The following is a 17,012-nucleotide window of genomic DNA, read 5'->3' as shown; positions in this document are numbered from 1 at the left end:
ATGGAGCGCAGGAGGATGAGGGGTGATCTTATTGAGGTGTATAAGATCATGAGGGGAATAGATAGGGTGAATGCACAGTGTCTTGTACCCAGAGTGGAGGAATCAAGAACCAAAAGACATAGGTTTAAGGTGGGAGGGTATGAATTTCATAGGAACCAGTGGGACCCTTTTTTTTTTGCACAGAGGGTGGTCCGTATATTGAACGAGCAGCCAGAGGAGGTAGTTAAGGCAGGTATTACAACATTAAAAACTAATTTGGCCGTGTACATGGAGTGGAAAGGTTTAGAGGGAAATGGGCCAAAAGCGGACAGGTGGGACCATCTTGGTTGGGATGAGCAGGTTGGACCAAAGGGCCTGTTTCCGTGTTGTACAACTCTATGGCTTTTCCTCGACTATAATACGGGTCGTCCTCAAGATACCACCACTAGCTTGCCCAAGTTCTCCAGTCTTCATGTCATTTGCCACAGTGAAAATAGAGGACAGATATTCACTGAGGACTTTTCCCAGATCTGCTGAAAATCAATCCTGAGACTTTAAGATTATTTCCCTCTCACAGATGCCTTACCTCCTCAGTATTACAAATTTTCTGTTTTCTCCTTTCATGAAATGCTATCCAAGAATGGCATTTTGTGAAAAAGTACGGCACCCGGCTTTTAATCCGCTTGGCTTTCTTTGAGTGTATGAAAAATAAAGGATATTTTTGAGGGAAAATGAATCTCACTGGGAACTATTCAAAATTATTCTGTTCCTATTACTTATTTTAAATTTGTTGAGCAGAGTGGGTCATGAAATATCCTGCTCGGAAATCAATCAAAATACCAAGCAAATTCTCTGTAATACAGCAATAATTTCATAGCCACTACTTAAATCTAGCCAGATGGAAAATACTTTTTAATAAGCCGAATGAATATAGTCTGCCAGGTGTATGAGAAAGTGAGCGCGAGGTAAATAGTAGTTTAATAGAAAAGGGTAAAGATTTTTATATGTATTATCCTTGTTGTTACTATACAGCAGTTTTCCAAAATAATATTCCAAAAGCAGAAAAACCATCAACATCCTATTGGTCGGTGACAGCAAAATGTTCCTGTTCATTTGTCAATTGGAAGGATTAAACTGTCAAGAGATCATTAGCAGCACACGTCACAGAAAATTAGAGACGGTATTAATTACAGCAAATGTAGCCTAACTAATAGTTAGAACACATTATCAGCAAGATAAATAGTACTTTGGTATCATCTACATGGAAGTATCTAGCAGAATTGAAAGGGACATGAACATTGTCTCTGGTAGTCTGTGGGATAATATGTAAATCTGTCAAATCTCATCAGGCATTTTGATTTTCATTGACAATCCTGCCAGTTACAATTAACAAAGCATTGACCTTGTCACTACCAAATTAAACTTTAAAAAATACGATTATTTTGATTAATAATAAAGCTACACAGAAAGAACAACATGGAAACGTAACTCTAAGCAGTGAAATAAGAAATGATTTTGAAAGTTAGTAATTTGATCTCCAGATAGTGAAGAATGATGATGACTCACCCAAACCTTTTCCTTCAGATGCAAATCTATCTTTCTGCCAGTGTTTCCTAGGTTAATTTTTCTAAACTACTAATATGGATTTACTTTTTCTTTTTTGAATTGTTTTCCTCAATTACTTTTCTTTCCTCCATTCTCAAGATGAGCAACTGCAGTTAACAAGACATAGGAAGGAATTCTACCAAGCTCTACAAATGAAAGTGGTTGAGGGACTTAGGCATGCAGTTTTGAACAAGCCCCCCAGTATTAGAGCTGTTGATACTACAACTGAATCAGATAATGCAACAAAATTATTTAAAAACAAATGCAGTGCCATTCCAAAAGAATTTCTTTATTTTTACTTAATTGCACCTTATGGCTTGCATTTGTGTAGCACCTCACAATTGGCAGAATGTATCTCTGTACATCAACGCTATTAAGGTAGGACATTAATTGCAAATTTTCCTCCTTACATTCAACCTTCCAAAGTATAACACCTCACACTTGCTCGGATTAAACTCCAGCTGCCATTTCCCTACCCATTTCTGTAATTGTTCTCTATCCTGCTGCATACTCTGACAGCCTTCCTCATGGTCTGTGATCCCAGCAATCTTGGTGTCATCTGCAAGCTTGATATTGAAATGGTATTGAAAATCTCAGTCTCTGCACTGTAGGCACAAAGAAATCAGCATACACAGTGGGAAGAACACATCACCGCACAACTATCCATCCATTCAGGCATCTCCTGCTCCATGTGGAAGAATCTGCGGTGCCCACATTTGGGCCTCATTAGATACCTCAGAACCCACAAAACCAGAGTGAAATCATGTCACACTCAATTCAAAGGGACTAATTAATAACAATGATACCAGAAATAGCCATAGTTTTGTAGCTATGTCCCAGTTACTCGCGGTAGAGTAATCATCTAAGCACAAATGGAAGATTAACTTAAATATTAACTAATACAGACCTCCAATTAAATTTTAAAGACCAGGCAGAATCTGTTTAGAATTGGTGCATTTGGCTTCCACACTTGGTTCCATTTAATCACACCCAAGGACTCTCAGAATACAGACACATTGGTAGCAAGGTTTTTGTTGAGAGTTAAAGAGCACAATTACTTTATATTGTTCAGTAAACTTTGTTCTGTTGGAATTGATTTTCCATCACCTCTCATTCCCTTTGTTGTTTGTAAAGCTCCATTCTTCAATCAATGCGTTGTGCTGAAGGGTCTCCTCCCCACCTCCCCCTATTGATAAGGGTTTCTCTCCTTTGACATGATATTGATTTTCAAATTTTGCCTTGTCAGATAATATGACCAAGCATCCTCTGCGTTTGCTTGTGTATGTGGGTTTCTACAGAGGACAGTTGAATCACAAGACAATACTGTATCTCACTGCCAGTTCCAAAAGTACAATGGCAAGAAAAGCTGCAAGTACAGTATGACAGCACTAGTCATTGACGAAGGCAGGCACTGCCGCTGTTGTGATAACTGTCAATTGGGAATAACTTGTCATCGAAGAAAGGATTTTGGAGATTTTATAAAGCTTATGGGATTAAAGATATAATTAACACATTATTTACCCACACATAGCTATGCCACATGTGTAATGTAATGATGTTCATAACATTTAAGTGCATAATTTAATAATAAATTCATCTGAAACAGTGGCAGTTCCTGCAAGGTACTGAGTTGAGTGGCCAGATATACTTCAGATTTAGCTTTATGTTAACCAGGTCTGCTGCAACTGACAAAACCCATTAATTTCAATAAAAAGGGTAAATTAATTTAAGCATTGTTTCAAATTAAAATCTGTAGATGCTGAAAATCTGAAATAGAAATGTTGAGTATTTCTTACATTTTTAATTAGTATTTTATTTAATAAGTTAAATGCAGTTTTAAATAAGTTTCAACATTTTTAGTATTTTAATTTTAATAATAGGTTACATGTGTTTCAGTGGGTTCTTCATGTCACGGATCAGAGACAGTTACCCTGACAGTTGTGCTGCCAGATGGTGATCTGGCTGGTCTGTGGGAAGCCTCTATTGCCTCTGCCTGCAGCCTCATCACTGCTCACAGCCCATGGCAGCAACAGAAGCCACGCAGCCAAAGTTAAATGTGAGCACAGGTGTCTCACGAGAGGTGATCACAAGGTGTGTGCTGGCTGAAATGCAATTTGGCATTGCTGCATGACCTGTTCATTATTTCCAGCACCTTTATCCTTTCATTCCATGACTCTACAAATTGGTAGTTCCTATAAACGCATAACTGGCATTTGGGGAGAAATTGTTTTCAACACCAAGCATTTTATATCACAATTCAAAGTTCAATCATATCAGTCTCACTTATCAATTCCTGTGCTATCCTACAAACATAAGCTAGAAGCGGCAGCAAGTGCAATCACGTGATCAAGTATATCATTATGAGAGCATAATATTTGCTGCCCCTGGTGAATATACTAGTCCTTGTAATTAAACTGTTATTCATTGATATCCACTCTGTTTACAAAAATCATAACTCTGTAGAGTTCCCATGGAAATGAAAACATAGAACTACAGTACTACTATTTTAAGCTAACAAAACTCAGGCACACTCATTGAAGGAGATAGCTACTGCTTTTGTACACGAGAGATTGTGGGCAACAAAAGCTTTTCTGACCGCTGTTATCTTTCCTTGACAAATTTACAATCATTTCCTATAAACTAATCTCATTAATGGAACATGCTCAGCCATTAAATCCTGTTACGGTGAGCTTGTAATGATAAGATCACACTGTTTTAATGAAAAACAGATCAACATATTGATGAATAACACAACTAAAACACCAGTAAAATGTAACAAAATAATAATCACTTTTGGGTGAAACATTTCACTGCAATTAAAAGTTCCTAAAAAATACTACGATACTGCATTTTATGCTATAATAAAATGTGTTATATTGCTGATGAATTAATATAACATTGAGACAAACAAATTATTCATTCAATATCAGTTACATTGCTCATACAAGCAATCCCCACATTATGGAAGGGTTGTGTTCCTGGAAAATCTGCAATTGTGTGATTTTCTGTAACACGATCACACTCCTTGCATTGTATCCCGTGTTATATGCAAAGATATGAGACGTGTTTCTATGGAATGTTTTTCTTACATATTAGGTCATTTAATTAGCAAAGCCAAAATTACCAACTACTGTTATTTCACAGCTGAGACCAACATTAGACTCGGGGAGAAGGGTTTGGACAAGGCGCATTTGAAAGAAACATCAAATTGTGTCAATGTTTATTTTTAGTTACTCGATAGTGCAAGGCAATAATATTTTGATAGGAGTCACTGTGTCCATTGGGTTGGTAGTGACAGTTAAACTCCTCCTATGCCATGCCCTCTCCCGTCCAAGGACAGGTGTACTGATGTCTCAAAGTGCAGCATTTTCTCTGATTCACAATGCCTGTGGATTAGGAAGTGGGGAAGTCAGGGAAAGGGATGATATTCAAGGATCGTGGTTCATGGGAGAAAGATAGTGTAGAGGGAGTTCAGGACTAAAGTGTGGTGACTTTGTGAAAGTGGAGTAAAAGCTAAAGGAATACCTTAAAGGAACAGGCCAGGGGTACTGAGGCTCCCCTCAGTGCAGCATGTCAGAGAAAATTCCCTCTGGTAAAGACCACTGTAACAATTTCATACCAAGTCTAATTGTAATTAATACATCAAAAGTAATGTGGCACAATGAAGCATGCTTTAAAGATTAAGATGACATTACCGAAGTAGGATATATATTTTAAAGAATATTATGGTCAAAGAAAAATATTAACTTTATGCTGTGTGATTCAGTGAGAATTTAGAATAGCAGGTGAATACTAGCAAGTATCTTTTGGAAGAATAACAGCATTGAGCCCCAGTTTAGGCTGTTAACTGTCCCACAACATTCCGCGTTAATAACAAAGAGCGCCAGATCCATTGGTATTAACGTATCTGCATCTCTTGTCAATACATTCAATATTCCCACGTTAATTTATTCCCACGTTAATAAATGCTCCAAAGGTTTTAACCACATCACCAACCAACTGCAATTCAACAATGGCTTTATCAATATAAACGATTTATATTGTCTGTGTGATGTTCATATTATTTACTTCATGCAGTATATCCGAACAAGATACTGCTGAAATAGCAACATCACATCTTGAAAACAATTTTTGGTACAAATCGAAGGTATCACAAAATGCTGGAGTAACTCAGCAGGTCAGGCAGCATCTCTGGAGAAAAGGAATGGGTGACGTTTCGGGTCAAGACCCTTCTTCAGACAGAAGAAGGGTCTCGACCCGAAACGTCACCCATTTCTTCTCTCCAGAGATGCTGCCTGACCTGCTGAGTTACTCCAGCATTTTGTGATACCTTCAACGTAGTATTTTGGCTGCTTTTGAATATGTATAAACATGTCATATTTGCCTTCCTTAAAATTTCGAGATTTTGCACATGAGAAATAATGTTCAGAAAAATTTCCAAAAAGCTAAATTATCAACAAAATACTTTAGTCAAAAAGGAACTGTTATCCTTACTAAGTTTGACCTTTGTGTCTCCAGGCACACAGAACATGGTTAACTCTTAATATGTTAAGTAATTTCGTAAGGAAAGTCTCATTAGTACTTTCTCAAATAACATGGTACCTTACCAGAATCCTCAAGAACAACTCAAAAGCATTCATGTGCATATCATAATCATACTTTATTAACCAAGTATGTTTTGCAACATACAAGGAATTTGATGGAATATGGTGGAATACCAAACATATTTTAGGCTGGCAAAAGATAAGAGGTGAGCAACTAAAATATGCTGAGGCTGGCTAAACCTAGTATTTTCACAATGACAGATATTTTGCAAACCAAGTAGGAACTAACGTTATGAATATCCCAAAATCCTACACGAGAAAACCAATTCACAATTTTGAACTTTTAATAAATGACCACGCAGGCATGTAGATGCAGAAATATAACCAATTAGCTATGAAACAGAATACCATTACCCGAGAGAATCTGTGTATGACATTGGAAAATTTGCAATGACTTACAGAGTATCCTCGTCCTGAAAACGAATGTGCAGAACTCTGTTGGGGAAAGAAAGGGGAAAAATGGATTAGATTTTGCATTAAACTTTCATAATATTATTAATACCCAGTTGCAGGCCTCTGGTGTAACAGTGAAGGTTATAATGGAGGGTTTCTGATGACTGAGCAACAATGTTTTACTTGTTCAAAGACTTGCCTTTATTTGTAATTACAGTATTAGTTCACAGCTTTGCCCTATGCTTTTAGGAGCTGATTATCATTTTGAGTGAGCATTATGTGATGTACCTCTGTGTGTTTGCTTTGTTAATGGTTCAATGCAAGTAAAATTCATTGGACTGGCAAATATTTTGAAATTGTCACATTGTTTGTTTTACCTAGATGGAACCAGGCAATTCCATCCAAAAGAGTGAGAGTTTATAAATGTCTTTTGCACGAATGAATAAAAAGTCAAAATCTCAAAATATGATGCATTCCCTCTATCTGCCAAGATCATCTATGTTTGGTATTATACGTTAGGGAGCACGAGAGTTTGTGGTCAGTGGCAAAACAATGACACTTGCCACTAACCTCAAAGAAACCTGTCCACAGAGATTCGGCAATCTGTGGTAGAACTTCCCCTTTCCCAATGTTAGTTGGTGTCAGTCATCACTCAAATAGACTATGGCATCCAGGTAGTTGACTGACTGGTCAATTATATTTGATAATTCACAGAGTCAGCACGCAGGGAATGAAAACGCATTATATAAATTTACATTATGAGATATTATAGACTAGCCTACACTCAAAAGCAGATATGAAATATCAAAGCACATGTTAAAAATTATATTTTCATAAACAAATAAAACAAATATTTAGGAATTTTAACAGTGGTACAAATCTTAATGGCAAATACCAGCAATTCCAAATAGAACTGCTGTTTTACATTATTCAACAGTAAATTTGTGCCCTCCATGCATGTATTCCAAAAAGGAAAATCCCTAGCTTACCAAAGTTGGTATTGACTCCAATGTGCAGGGATGAAGCTTTATCCTTCAGATACTTCACCAGTGGGATCAGTTCTCTGATACTGCACAGGTAGTACCCGACACAGAATCTGAGACCCTTTGATTTCAAAGGGAATTACAGGGTTGTAGTTATATAGCAAAGGGGAAGGTAGGTTAACTTTATTTATTTTAGTTCATTTTAATGTTTTTAATTATTTCTAAGCGGCTTTCGATGATTTTATTTGTGGAAAATTAAGCACTAAAATATTAACTTGTGTCAACATTCAACAACTATTAAAAATGAAGAAAGTTAAAAATTGGACAGCTGGTAAAGTTGGGAAAAGAGCTTTGCTAGCTGGCAGACCTTTGGGGAAAATAATTAGACCAAAGCTATTGTCTTTAAGCTGCTAGATTCGAGGATATTTCATATGTCCAACATCAAACTCCAGAAACAGGAATCCAAGTTCCATCAGCACGAGAGATCAGGTAGAAAGAAGAAATAATTCAAGGATGTTCTCAATTGTTGAGCTGACAGTGACGTCTCCAGGCTGTAATCGACTTTGTGCCAGTCTTACAACAAGTGCCTAATGGTAGTTGATGCGTAGATTATATTTCACAAAATTTGAACATGTTGCCATTAGTTTACAAAACAGCAAGTGTGACTCCTCTGTTCAAGAAACGAGGCGGAAAATAGGGAAGTAAAAATGAGTCAGGTTTAACAATGTGAAAAACTTTAGATGTTATTAAAGAAATTATGTGGGCACTTAAAGAAATTCAAGATTTTGAAAGAAAAATCATGCTTAACCGAATGGTAGGCATTCTTTGAAGCAGCAGTAAGTAGCAGAATCTACAGGCCCCCAACAGCCTCAAACACCTCAACAACAGAGAATTGCTGTGGAGGCATATCGCCCTTAACTCTGAGGGGTTGCTTAAAAAAGGAAAGATCAGGCCAGCAAGACAAGCGTTGCTTTGTCCTGGATGGTGCCGAGCTTCTTCAGCATTATTGTGCTCACCCTGGCAATTAATGAGTGCTTCCATCATGTTCCTGGCCTGGCTTGTACATGGTGAACAAGAGTCTGGCATGCCAGCAGTTGAGTTACATGCCCAACTCCTGAACTGCTCTTGTACTCAATGGATTTATGTGGCCAGATCAGCTGTGTTTCTATCCAATGGTGACACTACTTCTTTCTCCTCCTCCCCCGAAATTTGACAGGGAGAGACTTTCCAGGAGTAGATGATTAGATTCTCTCTTGTAGATGGACATTGTCTGGCACTTTTCTGTTGCAGTTGTTAGTGACCAGCCAAGATGAGTGGACTGCATCATTTTCTGAGGGTTTGAAAATGTACTTGAACATTGTGCAATCACCAGTGAACACCCTTACTTATAATGTCATTGATGAATCAGCTGAAGACGATTGTGTCTAGAACACTGCTCTGAGCATCTCTTACAGCAAAGCTCTGGGATGGAATGATAGGCCTCCAACAATCACAATCATCTCCCTTATTCAAGGCATGACTCCAGTCTTGGGAGCATTTCCTCTCTGATGCCAATAGAGTTCATTTTGACTATAGCTCCCTGATGCCATAATCAAGTGCCTTCTTGATATCAAGGGAGGTCACATACACCCCATTTCAGTTATATGTGCCATTTTAAGACCAAGGCTATAATGAGCTCTGATTCAGGCAAAATCCAAAATGAACATGCGTGAACAAGTTAATAATGATGAAGGGCAGCATCTATCACACTGCTGATGACTGACAATGGACTAATTGAATATATCCTGCTTTTTTATAAATATCTCACATCATTGGGGAGATGCGAGTTGTAATTGAAGGAACAGGTTAGCCAGAGGCTGGTCTGTAAAAATACTGAAGTTGCAGTTAATTTTGCAATGTAATGACAGGCAATGCGGACAGTATCACCAGCATTGCTTTAGCAAGATCCAGGCCAGGATTTCCAACAATACCACGTGGCTCATTTTCATCTACTGAGTCAGATGCCCAGAGTAAACCGATAGGCAAATGCAAGCAAAGATATCTGAAAAGGAAGCATAAGCTTCCCAAGAAGCTTGACAAGATAGATGCTGAGGCCATGTTTTTCTTTGAGGGCAAATCTACAACTAGGAGGTATTGTTTCGGAATGAGAGATAATCGATTTGAGGTAGAGATGAAAAGCAACAAGGAACTGTAGATGCTGGTTTACAAAAAGATATAAAGTTCTGGAGTAACTCAGCAGGTCAGGCAGCATCTATGGGGAACACGGATAGGTGATATTTTGGGTTGGAACCCTTCTTCGGACTGAAGTAGATAGATGTTCACGTGAAAGATATGAGGAATAGACAGGAAAATGAAGCCGAGGCCAAGATCAGATCAGATCAGATCAGATCAGCAATTCTTATGGCCCCATTTAGTATATTCAGCCTCCTAGTCATAGATGCGCAGTCATAATAATAACCTTTTCTAATCTGGAGATCAATCAAGTGCAGCAGGTATTGCAAATTGTGTCATGTAATCCCAAGGTCCCAAGTTCAATTTCAAGTCAGCTGCAGCTACAATGCTAGAGTGTTAATTTAGTAATTTACTTCCTCATTAGGACTGATAATGCAACCTGGGGGTGGGGAGTGGGATGAGAATTTTGTGTACATGGAAACGCAAGTTTCCTCTTTTAATTATGCTACATTTATAATACACATATTGTATTCTGGGTACGGGTAGGATTAAGATGAAGTACAATTCACAAATTAAATTATATTAACACAAAGTGTGTTGGCAAATTACAATGCAAAGCAACACTCATACATTTCCATACAATCTATCACAACTGACTAGAACAAAGCACACATGCTACCTAAATTCAATGGATTTAAACCAAGAGTGACCATCTGTTTTATGATAAACTGTGACAGAAATTACTGTGAGTGACACAAAAGCTGCAGGGTAATGCTGACGAAACATTTTCCATCATGAAACAGGCACTAATCATTGGCTCTTTAGCAAGCATGTGGTAGCCGAAAGAGTATTCAGCTATGAAATTAATAATCGACCGGTGCTGTAATCTGAATTTAATCAAATATTCCAATAATCGGTGCATCTCCACTTCAGTCAGGTTTCTGAGCTAGCCAGCTATACTTGCTTCATCAGCCCTAATCAACCAGCCTTTATCACAGAAATTTTGCTATTTCCTTTTTCAATCAAAACCTCAGAAGGCATTCTACACCTGCCAGCCTTTCTGCTGTGCTAATAATTGCCAATTTGCACATAGCTCAGGCTATATCACTCAATTTGGCCATGGCTGCTGCGTGCATACACCATGATTCATCAGCAACCCCCCCTCATGACAATTAGAGCCAATGTCTCGACTAACTGGAGCACCCATTCTGGAGGCTCAGCAGACAATTACCAGTCTATTTTCCCATCTCACCCAGAAAAATATGAGAAGATGTAACAATGGCATTCAGTGCCTCTGAAATGTTACCCTTGAGGGAATGAATATTTCAAATTATCACAGCTTTACAACCACATTCAAATTTAAGCAATTTGGAAGGATACGGGCTCATTTAAATGATAATGAAGGAGATCCATTCAATTTACTAAAAAACGGCAAGTTCTTTAAGCTGACGGGTCAAGAAACAGCAAAAAAAACCTTTTAACCATTGTGCATGGCTCTATTTAGAACTCTCTAGCAGCATGCACATCAAAGGGATTAGTATGACAAATAAAAGAGAAGGCAGAAATGCTCCCTGCTTCCCCTGGGTCAAAACAACAAAATACAAATGTCACTTATCAGACTCTTAATATGCTGCTAAGTTCCAATTACGCCACAGTAAAATAAATGATAAGAAAATCTCATTTTAGGAGCACACACTGTTGGTTTTGTGCACTGATATTGGGGCATGAAAGCCACACAAAGCACCTAACAAAGCAATCACAGAGTCCTAACAGAGCCACCTTTCATTAGTTTAGAAAAGCCTGGTCCTCAACTAAAACTAATGGGAAAATAAATTATTATTGCATTTCCTGTCTCCCCTTCAGACTACACTGCTACATCTTTACTTTCCTCACATAGAAAGAGCATTTCAATTTTAAAGTGTCCGAGGTGATTTTTAGAAATATCTCCAGATTCCTCTTGCATTTGGCTCGCCATGGTTCTAAAAATAAACATATTGCAATGCCAGCATCCTCCCACACTCCCTACCCTCAAACAGCAATGTTACATAAACATGATGTCAAGGACCTTTTTGACAGCACGGGCAGAAGACCAAACAATTTCTAACTTACTGCTTGAGAGAAGTAACTCTAATCTTTTGCTACATTTATTTCCTAATTTGCAAATAGTAAAGGAACAAATGAATCAATATCTTTAAAGAATAATTATTCAACGTTTAGAACATATATTTATTTGGCTTTTTACATTTTGGGATACACTGTAGCATTTTCAAGCTGATTTGAATTCTGAATTTCTCACGGATGCATTGCAGATTGAAATGTTACAATCACCCTCCAAATGTTAATTGTCCTGCACATTCAGAAAAACAAACAAAAAAGGATATTCACTTGTTTGGTTGGAGGATTAACCCTTTGAGTACTGAAGGCCTTTTCAGCTTTCGAAATTCGTACATCTTTTGTACAAGATATCTGAAAATATTATAAAGTAGAATTAGAAGTATAAACAGACCGGGACAATGTTAACTCACAGTATTCTAGAAATTGTTTCGCTAATATTGCAATGCAGGCGTGGTTCACTTGGTGCAGGAATGCAATGGCATTCTTCGTGTTAACTATTTTATAGGACTGATTACCATAATTTTTAGAAACATGCTCAAAGTAGTCCTTTGTTATATTTAGCACCGATTGTTTGGGGTTAGTTCAAGTTTTATTAGAAATGATAAGATTCAATATGCATCTTATACACATTTTCCAACCTGCGAACATAAACTTCTCTTAAATTATCTTTAAATTTGGAAAACTTGGAGAATGTTTATTTGAAACCTATACCTAAATGTTTATTGTACTTAATCTAGCATATTTATCCGGGCAACATGGTGGTGCTTAGCAGTTACTCCTCCAACTTCTATAATGATGCAGCTTCATGCTTCGGGAATTGTACCACAGAGAAATTCTCTGTAGCAGCAGAATCTACAATTAGGAAAGATTCATGAAGCAGTTCTTAATATATGTGTGACAATAAATATGTTTCTAAAGGAAGGAAAAACAAGGAATATACAACACATTTTGAACCCTCTGTACATCAAAAGTCCAGTGAAGTCCTATAAGTGTGGACTGTTATAATGTAGAAAATCTGTCTTACATATTGATCAACAAGAGAACAGGAGAATTCCTCTTTTTCAAAAAATTTGGGTTATTAATGTCCATCCAAAACAGAGTCACAGATTTTAAGCAATACAGCACCAGACATCTGGCTTTGACCATGATCTCGGCAGCTGTCTATGTGGAATTTGTACGTTCTCCCTGTGACTCCGTGGGTGTTCAGGTTTTCCCCACAGCCCAAAAAAGTGTGATTTTTAAGTTATATGTGGCCTCTGTAAATTGCCCTTAGTGTGCAAGGAATGGATGTGAAATGGGTAACATAGAACTAATGTGAATGGGTGATCGATGGTCAGCGTGGACTCAGTGGGACAAAGGACCTGTTTCCATGCCGTAGTTTACAATTCAATTCAATATCTAAGTTGATGCCTCTGAATTAAAGTGTCTGCCTAGTTTATATGATATTTATGATGGGAAAATAAACAGAAGAATTTCTTGCAAAGGGACAGAATCCATTGAACTAAAGTGAAAACCTGCCTGCTCGATGGGCAACAGAAAAAAGTAGACAAAAATTGTTAAATCAATTCGTTTAATTTGGGAAATAGCTTGTGGCCGAGGGTATCACATGAAGTAATCAAAATGATTGACAGACCTAAGTTACCCATAACCAGGCAGCTAATAGAGGCCTGAAGATATAAAGCATGACTGGGAAATATTTATTTGTTTGGAAAATATTTCTCAATTTAGAAAATACTCTTTAATGCTCAAAAATTCATATTGTGCATCTTTGCATAGACTTTTTATAGTTGGATAGAAAGTTACTTTATGTTGCCCACAAATACCCTAAATAAGGAGCAAAAATTAAAATCACTTTTGCCAGAGACTTCATCAGAATTCATTATCTTAAAGACGTCTACAAATAATCCTAAAAACTTACTATTGTAGAAACAAGGAGTTACAGATGCTGGTTTACACTCACTATTCATTCAATTGCAATGTAGAAATGAAAATTTAAGAGACAAAAGGATGGGATGTTTGAAAAGTTCTTTATAAAAGATGTCTAAAATCTAGAATTGTCAGCTGCAGTCAGCTATGTCAGAAACAAAGTGGGCTAAAGGTGTTGAGGTATACTTGTCTATTCAACAACAAATTTGATATCCCTGAACTACCACAGAATATATTTTCAGAATTACACAGACCCTGACAATTAATAATAAAGACTCATGCTATTTAAGCTGTTTAAAAGGATCAGATACTCGCCGTGTGTCCTTTAATTGCATTAATTTCTAGACAAAGCTGATTTGTTGTAAATATCATAGAGTACATCATTAAATAACAATGATATGGATTCATGAGAGAGGAAGAAAACCTTTGTACATTGATTACCTTAACACAGCTTCAAATTACTGAAGATGAACATGGATTTCTGTGAACCTAATTTGACTTGATTCCCTGCAGCATGAATATTTTAAAGTTTTCTCTTGGCATAAGTAATCTTATTTACTTTGTCAAAAACTAGGTAATTTACATACAACAATAAAAAAATATTTTCCTATCAGTCATCTTTCAGATCATTTCAATTTTATTACGGTGGTAATGTTCACAAACAAACACATTTTGTTCCAAGAAAGCAGTGATTAGCAAATTGGTGCATTGATTCAAGCAGCGATAGAGTATACCTATCTAGCAGATCCGTTGATGCTTTGCAGTCGGGGCAAGAGATGCTTGCTGTTTGGGTGCTGGTGCACTCCCTCAGCCACTTACATTTGGCTTTTTTTGTGCTCTGGACAGTAGAGCATGAAGTTCTCAATATCTTCCTGAAAAATTATTTTCCATTTCGAGCTGTTATGGACTAAGGATTTCATCAAGACAGTGGGAATGCTATGTTTTTTCTGAGAACATCTCAAATTATTTGCCATGTCTAAACTCTGATTGGAGGGATAGTTTCATGAGGTTGGTGTCTGCCATGCAATCGACATAGACTGACCATCAAAAATGACTGGGTATAATTAAAGCTACAATGCTAGCGATGGTGGGTGAGGTCATCATTGGTTCGCCTATACTATCCGTGAATTTGAAGGATTTTGTGCATATAGCTTTGGTGGCACTTCACTAGTGCTCAGAGATGCCTGCCGTTGGAAGTCTACATCTCAAAAGCACATAGGAGACCATTTATTACTGCTGCCTGGTTGGCCATTAAACTTTGATCTGGAATTCATAATCTTTCATCAGGCCAAAAGCTGCATTAAAGCCAATAATAAACTACATTATCAAAGTCTGTCGTCATTGTGAGTTGACGCTCAAGATATGATAAATTATGCACATTGTCAGGAGACCCGTGAAATACTTTATTTGAGAGAGGCAGGGAGCATGCTGTCAGAGAGGTAGGTTGGTAGAGGTCTTGTTTTGTCCATACACAAGTCCCAGTAAACCTATGAAGTTATCAGATATTTGTGCTGATCCTATTTTTAATTCGGAGTTCATTCTGGAATGCTGGTCGTAAGGAAAATTAATAGAAGTGTATAAAATTATGAGAGGCATAGTTAGGGTAGATTGTCAGAATCTACTTCTCAAGATGGAAATACCAAATATTAGAGGCCATAGCTGTAGGTGGGAGGGGCTACGTTTAAGGGAGATGTGTGGGGCAAGCTTTTTTTTTACACAGGTGGGTTCATGGAACGCGCTGCCTCAACGCGTGGTTGAGGGGGATACGATAGTGATATTTAAGAGTCTGTTAGAAAAGCACAAAGATACACAGGGAATGGAGGGATATGCACTATGTGCAGGAAGATAAGATTTGATCTTGGCATTTTGTTCGGCACAGACACATTGGGCCAAAGGGCGTGTTCCTGTGCTGTACCGCTCCTATGTTCTAGGTAACACACTGAAAAATAAGTCTATTTATATGCATCGGAAGTGTCCTATTGTTCTATAGCAATCAACTGTACCCAGCATGCTACTTTTCAAATGTGTTCAGTATTTAGGCTGTTAATGGACAGCTACATGATTAAAAAGAAGTTTTAAAAAAATGTGCAAACTACTTACACTTTAATGCGTTACTCACTTTGTTACCATTTACACTGGGATCAAATCATTGCATTATTCGACTAAATGCATGTCACTATTCACTAGTAGCAGACAATTAATACTCATTATGGTAAGACCTTGTGATTTGGGAAACTATTAAACTCGGAAAAAAAAATTAAGATTTTTCTTAATTCAATTTCACCTCTCTGCTGGTTTGACTCACATGAACTGCACTCGTAATGCAAGCACTTTTTCAGTGTTCACTTCAGTGTTCAGTAATGCAAGCACTTTTTCTGTGTTCACTTCATGCAAGTCATTACCATCCAGTGGGTCTTGCCAGAGGCATACAAGCATAGATTGGCTTTTCCTCTAATTGCCAATTTGTTGACTAGTCCCCCCCCCAGTGCTCACTACCCAGATCTCTCATATCAAACATTGTGAGATATTGGAAGGCACTGATGACTTAACTATTGCATCTGGAGATGTAATGTAAGAAAATAACTACAGATGCTGGTACAAATCGAAGGTATTTATTCACAAAATGTTGGAGTAACTCAGAGGTCAGGCAGCATCTCAGGAGAGAAGGAATGGGTGACGTTTCAGGTCGAGACCCTTCTTCAGACTGATGTCAGTGGGGCGGGACAAAGGAAGGATATAGGTGGAGACAGGAAGATAGAGGGAGAATTGGGAAGGGGGAGGGGAAGAGAGGGACAGAGGAACTATCTAAAGTTGGAGAAGTCAATGTTCATACCACTGGGCTGCAAGCTGCCCAAGCAAAATATGAGGTGCTGTTCCTCCAATTTCCGTGGGCCTCACTATGGCACTGGAGGAGGCCCATGACAGAAAGGTCAGACTGGGAGTGGGAGGGGGAGTTGAAGTGCTCAGCCACCGGGAGATCAGGTTGGTTAAGGCGGACTGAGCGCAGGTGTTGAGCGAAACAATCGCCGAGCCTGCGTTTGGTTTCGCCGATGTAAAGAAGTTGACATCTGAGCAGCGGATGCAATAGATTAGGTTGGAGGAGGTGCAGGTGAACCTCTGTCTCACCTGGAAAGACTGTTTGGGTCCTTGGATGGAATTGAGGGGGGAGGTAAAGGGACAGGTGTTGCATCTCCTGCAGTTGCAGGAGAAAGTGCCCGGGGATGGGGTGGTTTGG

The 17,012-nt window shown here is 38.1% G+C and overlaps 1 protein-coding gene across 5 annotated transcripts in view; it reads right to left on the bottom strand.

Annotated features, from left to right (window-relative positions):
- The window catches only part of fbrsl1 (fibrosin-like 1), a 441,460-nt gene that overhangs the window by 270,537 nt on the left and 153,911 nt on the right, over positions 1-17,012 (bottom strand). For all 5 annotated transcript variants that reach the window (XM_078421922.1, XM_078421925.1, XM_078421924.1 and 2 more), the window contains 2 exons: positions 12,122-12,202; positions 6,588-6,623 (listed from right to left, as the gene is read on the bottom strand). In XM_078421922.1, the coding sequence (XP_078278048.1) occupies positions 6,588-6,623; positions 12,122-12,202 (117 nt within the window). The remainder of the gene's footprint in view (positions 1-6,587; positions 6,624-12,121; positions 12,203-17,012) is intronic.

Source organism: Rhinoraja longicauda, chromosome 25, assembly GCF_053455715.1.
Source record: "Rhinoraja longicauda isolate Sanriku21f chromosome 25, sRhiLon1.1, whole genome shotgun sequence".
NCBI classification, from domain to species: Eukaryota; Metazoa; Chordata; class Chondrichthyes; order Rajiformes; family Arhynchobatidae; genus Rhinoraja; species Rhinoraja longicauda.
This window is presented reverse-complemented; position numbering and strand designations above follow the sequence as displayed.